Here is a 17,774-nt window from a genome sequence, read left to right on the forward strand (position 1 = left end):
TTAAAATATGGCATATTCTTGAGCAGTAGTATTTTGTGCAGACTTAAAAGTACCTTTGGATCAAAAACCTGTTGCTGAAAAGGAAATACCAGCTGAGCAAACAGAACAAATGGAAAAAAAGCCAGAATTATCACCAGAAGAACAAAAAGGTACCGCTTGATATTGGTTCAGATTTTTTTCTTTCTTTTTTTCTTTTTTTTTTTAAGCATGTCACACTGCTGTTCCAATTTCCCCTGATGAAAAAATAAAGTAAATACTGTTTTATTTTGAGAGCCTTACATTGCATTGCATAAGCATGGGTTATGTTTTCATGTTTTTTTGCTTGTTGTTTTTTTGTGTTTGTTTTTTTATATTTTATAATTACATTGCTTCAGTCTTTATATTTAAAAGAATATAATGCATGAAATTTATCTAATTTGCAAACATTTGAGATCATTTTCTGATTTTGTTCATGAATCTTTAAGTGTTTGATACATGTGATTTATAAATGTTAATTTCATTCTAATTTTCATTGTCCTTTTACAGGCATAAACATGGATACAATGAATGCACACATGCATATATTATATTTTATGAACTTGCATACAAAAATGATACATGTAAACATTTTTCATCTCATCCTTAACTGTTGTCATAATTTACCATTGTGTGTTTCAGCCAAAGAACTGTTTGAGAAGGGAGAATCACTAATCAACACCACCTTTGTAAAGAAATATGAAGAGTAGGTCAAGTGTCCTTTCAGACACATGTACACTGAATGAATTTTTGTTTGTATTTCAGTGTGGATATATGTGTGCACATGTGTGTGTGTGTGCATGCATGTGTGTATGTACATGTGTTTGTGTGTGTGTGTGTGTGTGATACATGTGTCTCCCTCATCTTGCGTTCATGTGTGCAATTTTGTGTATGCACTGGGAATATGTATGTTCAAGGTGCATTGATGTGGGTTTGCATGCATATATTTGTATGTGAAAGAAATTATGTTCACATAGATTTTATGTAACCTTTTGAAGTTTGGACTGTATTTTCTGAATGTTTATATATTTGAATTGTCATAATGACACTTGACAGGTAAAAATAAAATTACACACATGCAGGCACACAAGCACACATGCATACACACATGCACTAAAAAATACGAACAAAAATTCTTTGTCGACTTGTGTTTGAAAGGAATTTTTATTTTCTGGAAGGCAGGTGATTCTGCACAATTTATCATTTTTGCATTATATCTGATTTTTATGTAAACAAAACAACTTCATGGATATATTGTAAGTTATGAATATGTTTTTAAGAAGTTTTAATCAAAGTAACAATCATTACAGATCTGTTTTCCACACTATTTAAATCAAGATCTGACTATGGATGACTGTGGAAATAGGACTTTTAAATGTTGAGGAAGTAACATTTGGGATACATAGAATGGATTGTGTGTGTGAGTATGGATGTATGCATGTACCCTTTTTGACATGTTATGCACGCCATGTTGCATTTTTCTATTCAACAGTTATATTCATCACTGTTTTGTTTTGTTCATGATTGAGTTATCGTGTAAAGCATATGGAGCTCTTAATGATTTTGGAGTTTCTTGCTGTAGAAATACATGATAATTAATTTTTAGATATATTTTATTTGATGTTTGACAGCTGATGCACAGCAAGCAAAAAACAAAAGTAGGATGGGGACAGTGGCAATGACAAGACGCTTGCATGTTTCAGAGCCTTGGTGTTATTTGAACAAGCGGCCCAGCTGAACCATCCCAAAGCCAAGGAGTATGTGGCAATGGCTCACCTGTTTGGTGACCATCTGCCCCACAATGTGTCACGGGCCAAAGAAATCTTTGAGGAGCTGGCCGCAGCAGGGTCACCCAAAGCTCAGATGGTGAGACAGGCCAGAAACCAGTTTCCTGACTCAGACACAGGTTGATTGTCATAATCTGTGATGATGAGGACTTTGAAATTGGGTGAATACCATAATCTGTGATTATGAGGACTTCAGAATGGGATGAATGGGGAAATGTTGTAACGAGTGATGGGAAAATGTTGTGATGATGGCTTTGAAATTGTGTGAATCAGGAAATGTTATAATGATGACTTTGAAATTGTGGGGGTGGGGGTGGGGTGGATGTAATGATTTAGAAATGGTATGTATTGGGGAAATGAAATGCTGTTATGGTGAAGATTGGTTGGGCCATTTTATTTTGTTTGAAGTTATTATGAAAACATGGTAATTGTTGACTTGCGCTGGTTTATTGTGGTAACTTTATGTGTTATATGTGTAACAGGGCCTGGCATTTATGTATAGCTCCGGAATTCACTTCAATTCCAGTCAGGCAAAGGTTTGTTAATTTTTTTTTTTTTGGTGGTGTTCTTTTAGCTAGTGAGATAATACATTTTGCTTTTTTCTGAATTACTTCCAACATTTTTTTGGCATTTATAAATTATGCTGTGAATATGATACTGTGCTGGATTTCATGTATAGGTATTGTGTGCATTTGTATTCATGGCCTTTTGTATTTGAAATAGTTTCGCTGCTGATAATGAAATTTCTCATTATTAGAAATGTATACAGTAAATAATATGCATAAAAGAACTGAAGAACCATCAACTGATCTTAATGCCTGTTGTCATGGGAACAGACACACACACACACACATGCATTCATGCATGCACATGCTCAGAAACACAGACACATATAGCCGAACAGTTAATGAGCTTTGATTACCAGCGTGTGATAAGTTTGACAGAAAACACACATGATACAAAAGTAATACACAGGATACAAAAGTAGGAAAGAAAACTGGGAAGACAGAGATGGATTAGGTAAGGGTTTAGTGCGCCATTGATAACAAGTTCAGAACATACTGCACGCATGGACAGTGTTTGCACCAATGGTCAGAATTTTAGGGGGGGGGGAGAATGATTTCTGAAGCAGTTTAATGTTATCAGTGTCATTTTCATTTTTCAGGCATTGGTCTATTTGACATTTGGAGCTTTAGGAGGTGACCCCATAGCACAGATGGCACTGGTATGTATTATTTACATGTTTCTGGAGCTACTGTGTTTGTGTGTGTGTGTGTAAATGGGGGTGGGGGTGGGGGGGTCAAATAGATAGGTTTGGGGTTTTTTTGTTGTTGAGATTTATTCATGACATTCATTGTTTGCCCTGTACACCAAGTATTGCAGTCAAATATTTTTTAGAGAAGATTTTGAATTTTTTTTTGTTATTGTTGCAAATTACTTTTGATATTCCCCTTAGTTTTTTTTTCCCTTGATAGATTTGTTCTCGAGTGGATTATTGTTTTCTGTGCAGGCTTATCGTTATTATGCGGGCATAGGAGTGGAGATGAAATGTGAGACAGCCTTGACTTACTACAAGAAAGTGGCTAACGTTGGTAAGTAAAAAGATTTAAAAACAAACCTCAACTGCTGTCTTCAGTGGTCATTTTAGGCATGGATGTTATGTTAGTTCATTACATGCTCTGAAACACATGAAGTGAAATGCACAGTTTTCAGTGTTAGTATTGACAGCATTCACTGTTTCTCCTTCTTAATTGCATTATCTGTTTCATCTTGTTGGTTGCACTCAGTGTTTCAGTTTTATACTATTGATGGCACTCAGTGTTTCAGTGTGTTGATGAGTGCTTCATTTTGTTGTTGGCACTAGTTTTACTATTGAAGGCACTTTATGTTTCAGTGTGTTGAGTGTTTCACCTTGGGGATGACTCATTTTTATACTGTTGGTGCCATTCAGTGTTTTAGTGTGTTAATGACTGTGTTTTTCCATGTGATGACACCACTCAGTTTAACACTGTTGATGGCACCCCATGTTTTGGTCTGTTGATGAGTGTATCACCTTGTTGATTCCCAGTTTTACACTTTTTGATAACACTCAGTGTTTGAGTGTATTCAAGACAGTATTTCACCATGTGTTGACACGTTGACACCACTCAGTTTTACACTGGCAATCCATGTTTCGCCGTGATGACAGTGTTTCACCTTGTTGACATGAACTTTTACACTGTTAATGGCACTCGTGTTTCAGTTTATTGATGGCTTGCACTGTGTGTGTTGGTAGTGGCAGACATGGTGACGCCTTCAGGAGGGGTGGTGGTGCAGAGGATTCGCCTGCAGGAGGAGGTGGAGAACCAGGGCAACAACAGCCCCCTTCTGGATGAGGACTTGCTGCAGTACTACCACTTCCTGGCTGACAAAGGAGACACTCAGGCCCAGGTAGGCTGTCAGTGTGTGTGACAGACACCACCAACGATCCACTGATGGTAAAAGGAAGTACTCTTGCAGAGGAAAAAAAATGCAGAGGAAAAAAAAAAAGGGTGGTGCTGCACTGTGGTGAGGCACTGTTCCCAGGGACATACAAGGAAATCTGTCATGACAAAAAAAATATACAAAAGTAAAAGTAATCCAATTTAGTTTCAATATCAGCTTATGTGGAAGGGTATATCTTGTTTGGGAGGGGGCGCTGGAATGTGTGGACAGTTTTGGTCAGGAGCCTGTGTTAGGATGTGGATATGTTCAGTTTGGATGCCTGTCCACCATATTGTAGATGCAGTGTATTGGTGAGAAATGTTCATTTGTGTATTTGTTTATCTTTACAAAGTGGAGATGAAATATATTGATCTGAAAGGCAAACTAAAGGCAAATCAGAAATCTTTTTGGGTTCAAGTAGACATTGATTTCTCTCTCTCTCTCTGTCTCTGTTGCTCTGTACATTTGTCACTGTTCCTTTTTTTTCTTCCAGAGTTAGATTAAGACGCAACATCTTTTAAATTGTTTTTCCAGCTTCTAACTTAACTTTTATGAAATCAGATATCTTGTGTCTCTGTCAGCTGTAATTCTCTTGTCAGGCCTTTTCTTTCTTTCATAGCCAATGTTTTATGTTTGAGACTGTCCTTGAATACATTTATACACACACATACGTCTAGAAACTCACTCAGTATTATGCATGCAGATACAATTGCACATTTGCCTGTGCACGCATGGGCACATTCAGACATGCCTTCAAAAGGTGCATTGGTGCTGTGTTTCAGATTGTCCTGGGCCAGCTGTATTATCAGGGAGGGCGTGGTGTGGCTGTCAATCATGAGCTGGCCCATCACTATTTTGTGACTGCAGCAGAATCCGGCAACGGCAATGCCTATGCTTACCTGGGCAAGGTAAGTTGTTGAGCACTCATTAATCTTACATTGGGCTGTGTGTGTAACATGATTCAGTGAAGGTGTTTTTGTTGGCTTACATGTGTAAAGAGAGTGAGTCTGTGTTAAATAGTTCCAGTTGTCGGATTGTCCATGTGTTTGTCTGTTTGTGTTTATATGTTTGTATATATTAGTATGTGTGGATGTGTCCATTGTAAATTTATATCAAATTCATTTTCATTGCAAATGGTTTTTGCGCCTGTTGCACCAAATTGGAAAAAAAAGAAATTATTTCTCCACATTTCAACGATGGAGATGTAAGTCTTTGTCGGATCAAACCAGATTTCTGGATCATAAACATTTTATTTTATTAAGACTCTGGCTCCACAAAATTTATTTTTGGTCTTCTCTGGATTGTTGCAAGACCAGGGACAATCATGTTTCGTTAAGTTGCAGTTTAAAGACAGCATGGCATTCCATTTCTTGTCCATGGTTAAAAGAAGAGGGGGAAAAAGGACATGAGGAAAAGCCATCATGGCTCATGTGTGGTTCCTGCTCATGACGTGTTTGATTCACCAACAAAACCAAACCACTGGGGGTGGAAGGGGGGAGGAGAGAGAGAGAGGTTGGGGGCGGTTACCAGTACATACATATAATGATCCAAATCATATTGTTGCTCACCTTCAGAAATGAGAGTTTGTCGAATTGAAAGTTGTGTGCTTGAAACGGAGCACTTCTGTCTTAAGCAGCCCACATAGATCTATCAAATATAAACTTTCCCCGTCTTCATCCTGACTTTCCAGCTTCAGTATATTGTAAAATAATTGTCAAATGTATTTTCAGGTGATAAATGATATTCTCTCCAAGCAAGTCCACCTCTGTTCACTAATTTTTCATACTACATGCTGTTGGAATTGCTCTTCAGAATTATGTACACTTGAAGAGAAATTTGATGAATTCTAAAATTTTGTGCAGTTATTGCATTTTGTTTTTCTTTGGTACAGATGTACTCTGAAGGAAGCCCATATATACCACAGAATAATGTGACTGCCCTACAGTATTTCAAAAAAGCTGCTGATAAGGTAAGTGTTCAGTTACGTTAACATTGAGATACATGTACAAGGTCCAGCCAATACATATGATTACTTCTTGTCTTAATAAAACGCAGAAAATGAAGATAGAAAGGAAAAGGCAGTGTTTGTTCTGTCAGTACATTTGTCTGTGTGCATGCCTGTATGAATTATAAACATGTGTTCATGTGCCTCACTTTCTAAAAGCATAGTTCTATCATCCTATGTGTTTGTATGGGTATATGAATGGGTAACGAGGCAGTGCTGCTAAAGACCCAGCTACGTTGGGCAGGGCACGTGTCCAGGATGGAGGACCACCGCCTGCCCAAGATCGCGCTGTATGGCGAACTGTCCACTGGCCACCGTGACAGAGGAGCACCCAAGAAGAGATACAAAGACTCCTTGAAGAAAGCTCTCGGTGCCTGTCACATTGACCATCGCCAGTGGTCCGCAGTAGCCGCTGATCGAGAGACCTGGCGACGCACCATCCACCAAGCTGTCTCCTCCTTCGAAAACAACCGCAGGGCCAGCCTTGAGGACAAACGCAGAAGGAGGAAGAACCACGACGCTGCAGCCGCGAACCCAGACAAGACTTTCCCTTGCAACCGCTGCGGCCGACTCTGCTTTTCCCGCATTGGCCTTGTCAGCCATGAGCGTGCCTGCATCAGACGTGGACAACGCCCTTCCTAGATCTTCGTCAGCGAAGCCAGGCCATGATGATGATGATGATGATATGAATGGGTAACCAGTAATGTGATAACAAGACGTAAGGATCAGGAGACAGTCTTCCATTGTGTTCAGCCTTTGTACTTTTTCCGTTCCAGAACAATCCCATTGGACAAGCTGGACTAGGAATGATGTACTTACATGGAAAAGGTGTCGACAAGGTTTGGCTGTTTTATTTGTTGGTTGTTGTTTTTTTTCATTTCATTTTGCTGCACTTACGAGGAATGTACACAAGTTAATTTGTTTCTGCATGTGTGTCCATGGTAAACTTGACATTGTCATTTTCTGCTACTTTTGCCAGGCAGTTCTGTTCTCCTTTGTCTGAAATTTGGCTTAAAAAAAAAGAAACAAAATTAGTTCTTTCCACACAACACATTCCAGTCATGCTTGTGGAGTGATGGCCTAGAGGTAACGTGTCCGCCTAGGAAGCGAGAGAATCTGAGCGTGCTGGTTCAAATCATGGCTCAGCCACCAGTATTTTCTCCCCCTCCACTAGACCTTGAGTGGTGGTCTGGACGCTAGTCATTCGGATGAGACGATAAACCGAGGTCCTGTGTGCAGCATGCACTTATCGCACGTAAAAGAACCCACAGGTACTAAAAGGATCGTTCCTGGCAAAATGCTGTAGAAAAATCCACTTAGATAGGAAAAACAAATGAAACTGCATACAGGAAAAAAATACGAAAAAAATGGGTGGTGCTGTAGTGTGGCGATGCGCTATACATAAGTCTTCTGAATAATTATTATACCTGATTTCCAGATTGGACCCTTTTTTCTTGCTTTCTAGCCTTAGATTTGTGTGTGTGTGTGTATTGTTTGTTTTTGATATTTTTATTCAATTTTGATAGGTCAACATCTTACACCACCACCAATGAAAGGACATGAAAAACATTAAGAAAGAAAGGTGCATCCATGAAAACATACATAAACAGACTGACACACAGGCACACAAGCAGCTAGGTTGTACATTGGTTGGTTATTACCATGAAGTGTTGTCATTCATTTGTTATGATCCTATATAAATTGTCAAGGAATACAGACTGTCAAGGACCTTGTATGTTCATAGTATGTGAACATAGCACCCATTTCTTACAAATATCAAATATAAATATATGGGTGAATAAATTTTGTTGATCATGAAAAGGTGGGGTGGGTTGGGGGGGGATATTTTTTGCGTAAAATTTTAGCCTGGGTTTTGTGTCGTGCAGGATCTGAGCAAAGCCTTTCGCTACTTTTCCCTGGCAGCGGATCAGGGCTGGGTGGATGGTCAGCTGCAGCTGGGCATCATGTACTTCAGTGAGTCATCGGTCTTTGTGTTGCACGCACACACTTGCAAGCAAGCACAATGACACACACACACGCACGCGCGCGCGCACACACACACACACACACACACACACACACACCACAAGTTGGGTTCATTGTGACTGTTGAATATGGATTTTTTTTTTTTGCTTGAAGCTACAAACAGCATGTCAGAGTTTTCTGAGTTCGATCCCTGGTTTCTGCGCACCTGATGGGTCAAGGGTGGAGACTTTTTCTTTTCTGATCTCTCAGGTCAACGTATGTGCAGACCTGCTAGTGCCTGAGCTCTTATTGTGCGTATACGCATGCAGAGGATCAAGTATACACGTGAAAGATCCTGTAAACCATTTCAGCGTTAGGTGGGTTTTGGAAACAAGAACATACCCAGTATGCACACTCAAAAATATATTATGGCTGTCTACATGGCGCGATAAAAACAGTCATACAGGTAAAAGCCCACTTGTACACACAAGTTCAGATAGGAATTACAGCCAAGAACACAAAACAAGAGCTGTAATGGAAGCACAGCAAAGCAGTGCACAACATTTTTTTTGTCTAAGTACAAACAGTTCTTATACATATTATATATTCATGAGTAATCTTTTACAGGGAAATGTTACTATTCATCATGAAGATTTTTTTTGATTTTTTTTAAATTAACAAATCACTGCACATAAATTGTGCAGTATTTGCTTGCAGTCCTACAGAGAAATACAGTTCAACACATACTTGTTTTGGTTGAATAAATCCACTAACTTTGTGAATGTGTATCACCTGGAAACAGATGAAGTTATGGTGTGTCAAGTAAGAAAAAGTTTAGCGGGAGAAATCATGAGCTCCAGGCCTGGGAGAGTCTCTTGCTGAGTCTCGATCCCAGCATCATGATTCCTGCCATCGATTCAAGGGAGCAGAGTCAAATCGAGTACACAAAGGTAAGAATACAATAAAATCAAGCCGCATGCAGCAAAATAAGGCCAAATGAACACGCTTAATAGCCAAAAAAAAGCGCAAGACGAGACAGAGCTTAAACCTGACAAGATGGCGTCGAGAGCCTTGGCCAAAGGAATGATTCAGCGCTTGTAGCTTTTAGAGGTGTTTGATTGGCTAAGAGCGGACTGGGCAAGACAGGTCATCTTTTCACTGTTAGCCGTGCAAAATTTGGCCAAGCAGAGCAAACCGATAGGCCTAGTTTGCATCAGTTTGACATGGTAAGTATATGTATCACCAAACATGGAGTATAATACAAACTCCTCCCACAAAGACCTAGTGAGTCGGGTAGAGACAGATGTTGTAACTGCAGAGATGCCAACTGTTACGATTTCTCTGTATTTTGTTACACTTGACGGCAGTTTGTTCCGAAGTTACGCCAACATCAAAATTGTTCTCAGGAGTTCATTTTCGTTTACATAGCATGGTCACATGCTTTCCTGTCATAAATATAACCCAGACAACCCAGACACTCTAGACCTGTTGATCAGGAGACCAGGGCAGTCATTACTAACCATGGTCTCATGTGATGATGCTCAGCAAATAGCATACGTGTTTACATTGAAACAGCATTTAGTGAACCAATCAGCTAAATCGTTTGCCCGAAGAAGAGAGAACGCGGCTGAATCAAGTTGCGTCTCTGTCAAACATCGTCTGTGCTCGGTGGATTAAGCTATGGAGTGTTTTTATGTCCTGTAGATAAAACGTATGTTGCTGATGTGGCTTGGAGTCGAGTGTTCCTTACCAAATTCAAAATGTCCCTACCAAATTTTCATATTGTTCCTACAAACACTTGACAGGGGTTGGCATCTCTGTACCTGTGTGCCTCAGGTGGTCTGGGGGTGCGTCGTGACTACAAGATGGCGGTGAAGTTCTTCAACCTGGCCTCGCAGGGGGGCCACGTGCTGGCCTACTACAACCTGGCCATGATGCATGCCACAGGCACCGGGGTGCTGCGCAGCTGTCACACCGCTGTGGAGGTCAGTTCTTTGCTTCTTCTGCTTCTTGTTGGTGTTTTTTGGTTTGTGGTGGAGGTCAGTTTGTTTCATCCTTTTTTTTTTTTTTTTTTTTTTTCTTCTCTCTCACCTTGCTGTCACACTGCTGTGGAGGTCAGCTTGCTTCTTTTTTTTTCTCTCTCTCTGTGTGTCTCACTGCACGCGTGTGTGCGTGTGTGTGTTACTCGCTTCCGTTCCGTACAGATGAGAGTGATGTTGTGTCTCTCAGTTTGACACTGTGTTATACTCATACATTATACATGTATTAAGTATTAAGTATAACTACATTTATATACGTACATGTTTGTGTGTCTCTTAGAACAACGGCAGATGTGTAAGTCGGCCAAAGTGCTAATATCTTCACCGTTGGAAAATAAAGATTCATTCATTCATTCATTCTCTCTCTCTCTCTCTCTCTCTCTCTCTCTCTCTCTCTCTCTCCTCACACCAGTTGTCTCCTCTTTTGTAGTATCTTGTATAATGAGTATTTCCCACTGAAATATGAAGAAGAAAAAAAGACTAAGGTGAAGTGACAAAGTTGTCTTTTTTTTTTCCTTTTTGGTGATTTTTGTTGTAGTTTTTAAAATCTTTTTTTCTTCTATTTTTTCTTTCTTTTAAAAAAAATTATTTGTTTATTTTTTAATTCAAATATTCTCTTTTTATTTCCTTTTTTTTTTTTTGTCAAGGCCTGACAAAGCGCATTGGGTTACGCTGCTGGTCAGGCATCTGCTTTGGCAGATGTGGTTTAGCGTATATGGATTTGTCCGTACGCAGTGACCCCTCCTTCACCTACTGATATTGATACTGATACTGCCAAACTGTTTTGTTCATCAGCTGTTCAAGAACGTGGCTGAGCGGGGGCGGTGGTCAGAGATGATAATGGACGCTCACCGTCTGTACAAGGAGGGTTTCAGTGATGCTGCCATCATCAAGTACATGTTCCTGGCTGAACTGGGCTACGAGGTGGCCCAGTCCAACGTTGCTTTTATGCTGGATAGAGGTCAGTGCAACCTCATATATATATATATATATATATATATGTGTGTGTGTGTGTGTGTGTATGTATGCATGTATATATATACATTAACAGTTTCCAGAAGCATTTGTATCATCTTTTGGGGTTTTTTTTTTTGGTGGAATTGAAATTTTGTAAATTTTGCATTCCAAATACACTTGTGTAATTTTCTGTATTCCTTACCCTCGCTTTCTCTCTCGCTATCGTGTTCAAATGGTGAATTTCAACTCCACTGCATTTGTTAGGACTTTTCTGTGGAATCAGATCATGTGAGCATTGTGTCAGATTGATAACCGATTCATTATGGTCTTTCTTTTGTCTTTCCTTTGCTTTCTTTTCCCTCTCTGGGGCCAGACTTCAGACATAATATCCAGGTTCCTGAAAGGTGTATGGAGACTTTGATGGCTTGTTTCAGAGGACAGTACCGTGTTTATTCAGGAGGAAAACTTCCAGAGAGCATTGCTCATGTACAGCAGAGCTGCAGCCCAAGGTATGTCATTATGCCTCTGTGTGTGTGTGTGTGTGTGTGTGTGTTAGTCCATGCGCATATGTGTGTCTGTGGTTAGCGATTGTGATGGTATGAAAAAAATTTGATTTCATTGTGTGAATATTTTGTTTAATTCTAGTTCAGGTCTGACCGCTTTTCAGATGCTTATTTCCAGCAACAGGAGAACTGATTGCATAATTGGATGAAATAAAATATATGTATGTTTTTGTTTGTCATTGCCTGGGGTCCACAGTAGCACAGATCGAAGAAAAAGAATTATTTTTCATTTGCTGTTTGGTAGGATCGACAGTGGCCCGTCTGAAAATGGGTGACTACCACTACTATGGCTATGGCACTGAAGTGGACTATGAGAGTGCGGCCACACACTATCGTCTTGCCTCAGAACAACAGCACAACGCACAGGCCATGTTTAACCTGGGCTACATGCATGAGCAGGGATTAGGACTGAAACAGGTAAGATGTTTTGGCTCATGTGAGTTAATGAAATGAGTGTTTGAAATAACCCTGTTTCGGTTGTCCATGTGTCTGTGTATGTGTGTGTACATGGTAAATTTAGAAATTTCATTTTCTCTGGAGAATACTCTGTCAACACCAAATTTTCAACAACAACAAAAAAAAGAAAGAAAAAAAAGATCAGTTCTTTCCACACATACCAATCATGACAGTGCTTTGCCTGGAAGGGTACAAGAAATTGAAGAAGCAATAAACGCTTCAACAGTCATGTTACTGTTTCATTTTTATTGGCTCATGATATGTAATGAGAGTCCATGTGTTGTGTGTGTGTGTATGTATGTATGCATTTATTTGTGTGTGTGTGTGTCTTTGGTAATCTTTAACAAAAAAATAATCAGCTCTTTCCATGCATATTGATTGTAATGATAATGCACATATGGGAAGGGCTCCATTTTTTTTTTAAAGCCAAAAAATGTTCCCACAGTCATGTCATTGATACATTTTTATTTATTTTTCACAAAACTTCGCACTGTTGTCTGACTTAATGCCATACTGATTAATATCCATCATTTCACGATTTTTAGTTAAAATAGTAACTTCTGCTTAGTATAGAAATTGCATTGATGCATACTTCTGCCAGTAGCAGCAAAATTCTGTCTGTTAATGGGACATCAATCTGAATACGCTATGAAAATATATATATTTTTTAAACAGGTTTCAGTCATCCAAACCATTGAATTAAAAAAAAAAAATGACAAGACATAGATAAAAGGTTGTTGTGTTTTACACTTGGTGTGAAGACTTAAAACTATTTGAAATTGCTAAGAGGATGTTTTTTCAATAAAAGTTGTCTTTTGTTGAAAATGTGCAGCAGCAATGATACAATGTGCATTTGAGATCAGGTTTGAGTGGTTTTGTCTCATCATATGAGCACAGTACAGTACAGCAGCCATTCATTTGTCAGGATAACTAATGGTGTACTGGCATTGGCCTCATTCACAACAGTCCTTCAGTGGATATGTAAGTTGCTTTTGTCGCACTGTGTACCTTACACATAGAGAGGTGGTATGTGTCGGATGAATAGCTGTAAACTACCCTACTGTGTACCATGTCTAACACTGCTGCATGAAACAGGATGTCCACTTGGCCAAGCGGTTCTACGACATGGCTGCAGAGACCAGCATCGATGCCCAGGTGCCTGTGGTGATGGCTCTGGTCAAGCTGGCTTTGCTCTATGGGATGGATGTGTTCAGCAAGGAGGTGAGTGGCTTTACTTCTATGGGGTGGATGTGCTCAGTTGTTGATTACGGGACCTTTAATGTATTGATTTTTTGCATGTTCACACTCAAAGGGAATTAAGACAAGCACATATCTTGACCTGGGAGATCTGAAAAACCAATATCCACCCTGAAACCACCAGGATTCTCAGATTGAGAGCCCAGTGCTTTATCAAGTTGACTGTTTACCTGTCATGTTAATAAAAATGAACTAAAATGTGGATTTGCTTTGTAGTAATTTGGATAGCAATCCGAAAGTCACATGATATTTTTACTCACTCAGTCTCAAAAAGCATTAACCTATACAGCCCTAGGGAGTTTACAGCCTCGGTAGGCTTCTGTGCCATATTGATGTGGAAAAAATGCAGAAAAGGTACAGTTTTTCTTCCAGATTATATGTAGACACATCCAGAAATACTGTTGAAGTAAATTCACTTTCTTTGCGATTTATGCATATGTAGGAACGATAAAATGTTTTTATGAGGTGAAATTTGATGCCAGAGCAATGCGTGGGTGCAGAACTCAATGAGTTAATGGTTTCCTCTGAAAACACCCTAAAATAATGCAGAAATACTCTGAAGCTTGTATTAGTTATGGAGGCACAGCAGATCAAGTCTTGAAATGGATGTCAAATAGATATGGGACAAAACGCCTGGGAGTAGTACCACATTGTTGGTGAAAAAAAAAAGAAATAACAGTCCCCTAGAAAAATATAAACAAAAAGCCAGAAGCACTTTGCCTGGTTTCGTACTTTGTTGCTGCATACAGTGTAGAAGTACTATGACTCAGACAGCTTGTTTGACAAGGATCAAACCAAAGCACCAAAAGGAATAAATAATTTCTGCATGAAAAGTAGATTTGTCTCAAGGACCTCACCGAGATGTTTGATGATGTGTGTGAGGTATTCCCCTATCACTTGTGTTCCCCTGCCAGCTGTGAAACAGGTGTGTGATATTTCCCTGTCATTATTGAAACAGGTGTGTGATGGCTGTACGTTTTCCTCATATTTTGCTCAGTACGCACATACTTGTATAATGATGTGAGGTATTCCCCTGTCAGTTGTAAAACAGGTGTGTGATATTTTACTGTGTTTAAGCTCAGTACATACCTGTATGATTATGTGAGTGAGGTATTTCCCTGTCAGTTGTGAGACAGGTGTGCGATGGCTGACTGTTTTCCTGTGTTTGTAAATCAGTACACACCAACTTGTATGATGATGTGAATGAGCTATTTCCTTGTCAGTTGTGAAACAGGTGTGTGACATTTTGGTGTGTTTTTAGCTCAGTGCATTTTTCTCTGTATGATGATGATGCAAGTAAAATAATTCCCTGTTGGTAATGAAACTGGTCTGTGATGGCTGTGTGTTTTCATGCGTTATAGCTCAGTACTTACCTTGCTGTATCCTGTATGATGATATGAGTGAAGTATTATTTCCCTGTCGGTTGTGAAACAGGTCTGTTATGGCTTTGTGTATTCCTGTGTTTGTAGCTCAGTACATACCTTGCTGTATCCTGTATGATGATATGAGTGAAGTATTATTTCCCTGTCGGTTGTGAAACAGGTCTGTTATGGCTTTGTGTATTCCTGTGTTTGTAGCTCAGTACATACCTTGCTGTATGATGATTTGAGGCATTCCCCCCTGTCAGTTGTGAAACATATCTGAGATATTTTCCTGTGTTTGCAGCTTGAGGACTACCAGCATCTGTTTTCAGCCATCAAACTGAACTCCATCCTGGGTCAAGACTGGGACTTGTATGTGGTCACAGCGCTGGCCTTGATCTTGGGCATGCTGATATTTCTGCGAAGGAATAGATAACCTTGCCTCCACTCGTCCTTTGCTTTTTCATGTCTTTCTCAATGGTCTGAATGGCTTCCCCGTTGCAGCAACAGGTAGGGAGCGGCTGTGGGTGGTGGTATGCTTTCTATGAGAATGGGCAGTGCTGGAGTGATGACTGTGTGGACTGTGGGTACTGTGTTGTTCTGTGTCTCAGGTTTAGAATCATTTGTGTGTCTGTGTGCCTTGTTCAGCATCACAGATTGTTCCAGAAGAGATTTTTTCTTTGTGTGTGTGTGTTTGGGTTTGATTGCTTTTTCACTTGTCTTTTATGTGTTTGGTATTTCATCGGTTTTGAGTTGTCTTGTGGATGTTAGGTTTTGATTGGTTTTAAGACCCGGTAATTTGATTGGTTGATTGAATTATTGGCTTGTGTCCAGCTGATTTGGACATAGTGCTTTTCATTGTTTTAGAGTGCATGATGTAAGAATATTCCTGTTTTTGATAAGCTTGTGCAGTATGTTAACAGTCTAAATGTTTTCTTTCATTATTGTTTATTTCTGTGTGTAGGGGGGTGTGGGGGGGTGGGGGGTTCCCTGTTCGTGAGCTACAACTACTCTGTTCCCACATTTCTTAGTTGGAATTTTGGTGTCTGGTGATTTGCTGGGAATTCTGGTGAAAATTGTATTTTGTTGCTGCACATTAAAATGTCCTAGAGAAATGTTCTGACAGGGTTTACGTACAATGAATGACATTTCTTGTTGTCAGTTTTGTTGCCATTTAAATCCTTGGTTTTGTTCATTTGTCACAGCGGTTTGGGTGTCTATTTTCTTATTTATTTAAACTTGAAGAAACATTTTCAAGTAAACGTATTGTGTGTGTGGGTGTGATTTATATGGATGTATAATTATATATATGTGTATATATATGTGTGTGTGTGAAAGAAAATATGTGTGTGTGTGTGTTTATGTATATCAGACATATGTATATCAGTTGATATGCACTGACTGAGAGGTTGCCAGGGCTCTTTGATCCTGTGGTGTGAAAGAGCCTATTGTGTCTGTTTGCAAAGTGAATGATAAGGGAGGGAAGTAAGGACATATGTTCTGTGCCGGTTCTCTTTCTTCTGGCGGGTGCTGAAGATGTCTCCATTCAAGTATTCCTAGTGTTTGTACATGTTAGGGTTATTAGTTTGTGCATTGATTCTTGTCTTTTCCATTCCTCTTGTGAGCTGCCATTCATATTGTGGAGGAAGAAGAAAGGTTTGTGAGGTATGTGTGGTAGGGGCTGCTTTCAGGAATCTACATGCATCTGCGTGTGTGCTTGTGGGCATGCCATGGCATGTGTAAGCGTGCATGCTTGAGAGAGAGAGAGAGAAACACAGTTGTGCTGGGAATTCAGAGTATAGATGAATAGAAATGTATAATTGACTTTAGTTGAGGGGGCGTGGGGGGGGGAGGCAACCATGAAAAATTTTTTTTTTTAAAGAAGAAAAGATTAACCCAGTATAACTTGTGAGAACATACTGTTTTCTTTTCTTTGGTTACTGGTCGAACGGAGGATTACTGTACATGTCTAGATCAAAAGTAATGTTAGAGTTGCTACATTAATGTTAAGCTGTGGGCAGAAAGTAATGGAAACGGGGATATTATTTTGGGATGTATTATTGCTGTTAACATTAAACTTGCTTCCTCGAGTTCTCATTCTTGTAAATTGGACTCCTTCCAATTTAGATTGTGTTCCATATTTTGTGTGTGTACGTGTACGTGTGTGCATGAGGTTTTGGTGTTGTATTGTTTTTTTAATGGAAAAAAATGCGTATATTATTTCCTCTTAATGCTGTTAGATTGTGTGGAAAGCCTGTTACTTGCTCAGAACTGATTAATGCATATGTTATTTTATTTCTAAAATGTTTTTTGGGAGGTGGGGATGGGGGGTGTCTGCTGGATGTCATTGTCTGATTGGTTGTTCTGAGCTTGTCTGTCAAGTTTAAATTTGTGGATGTACGCAAGATTTTCTATGATTCATGAATAAATGTGATTAACACAAATATGTGGAAAATGATCTGCACCTATTATCGGGAATTAAAATAATGAGTTACATAGCCTGTGTTCATGGCGTATGCATTTTGAATTCCATGCATAAAAATGTATGAGTGCATTCAGTGAAATACATACAGGAACAGAGTATGTGTTGTGACGTTTGTTAAAATACAACGTGTCTGTTGTGAGGTTTCTTAACATGCATATATACCTACATACCTACCTGAATACCTATCTACCCTCATTACATACGTAACATACCTACCTGTCTGCCTACCTGCCAGTCTACCTGCCTACGTGATGATGATCAGAATGTCTGTTGTGATGTTTCTTAACATATTATATATATATATATTATATATATATATGCACAATGTGTCTGATGTGTTGTTTGCAAGTGTGTACACTTGTTAACAGATATCAGCTGATTAGAAAACATAGTACCTTGCCATGGTCAAAGCACAAACCCT

The 17,774-nt window shown here is 39.4% G+C and overlaps 1 protein-coding gene across 1 annotated transcript in view; it reads left to right on the forward strand.

Moving 5' to 3' along the window:
• The window catches only part of LOC143281317 (protein sel-1 homolog 1-like), a 19,037-nt gene extending 1,656 nt beyond the window's left edge, over window positions 1-17,381 (forward strand). The window contains exons 3-19 of the mRNA XM_076586506.1: window positions 42-149; window positions 658-721; window positions 1,719-1,881; window positions 2,285-2,338; window positions 2,968-3,027; window positions 3,313-3,394; window positions 4,078-4,232; window positions 5,048-5,173; window positions 6,157-6,234; window positions 7,047-7,109; window positions 8,157-8,244; window positions 10,072-10,220; window positions 11,070-11,235; window positions 11,666-11,740; window positions 12,039-12,211; window positions 13,346-13,471; window positions 15,173-17,381. Coding sequence (XP_076442621.1) covers window positions 42-149; window positions 658-721; window positions 1,719-1,881; window positions 2,285-2,338; window positions 2,968-3,027; window positions 3,313-3,394; window positions 4,078-4,232; window positions 5,048-5,173; window positions 6,157-6,234; window positions 7,047-7,109; window positions 8,157-8,244; window positions 10,072-10,220; window positions 11,070-11,235; window positions 11,666-11,740; window positions 12,039-12,211; window positions 13,346-13,471; window positions 15,173-15,304 — 1,862 coding nt within the window. The 3' untranslated portion in view covers window positions 15,305-17,381. The remainder of the gene's footprint in view (window positions 1-41; window positions 150-657; window positions 722-1,718; window positions 1,882-2,284; window positions 2,339-2,967; window positions 3,028-3,312; window positions 3,395-4,077; window positions 4,233-5,047; window positions 5,174-6,156; window positions 6,235-7,046; window positions 7,110-8,156; window positions 8,245-10,071; window positions 10,221-11,069; window positions 11,236-11,665; window positions 11,741-12,038; window positions 12,212-13,345; window positions 13,472-15,172) is intronic.
• Window positions 17,382-17,774: the final 393 nt, after the last annotated feature.

Source organism: Babylonia areolata, chromosome 4 (assembly GCF_041734735.1).
Source record: "Babylonia areolata isolate BAREFJ2019XMU chromosome 4, ASM4173473v1, whole genome shotgun sequence".
Taxonomy (NCBI): Eukaryota; Metazoa; Mollusca; class Gastropoda; order Neogastropoda; family Buccinidae; genus Babylonia; species Babylonia areolata.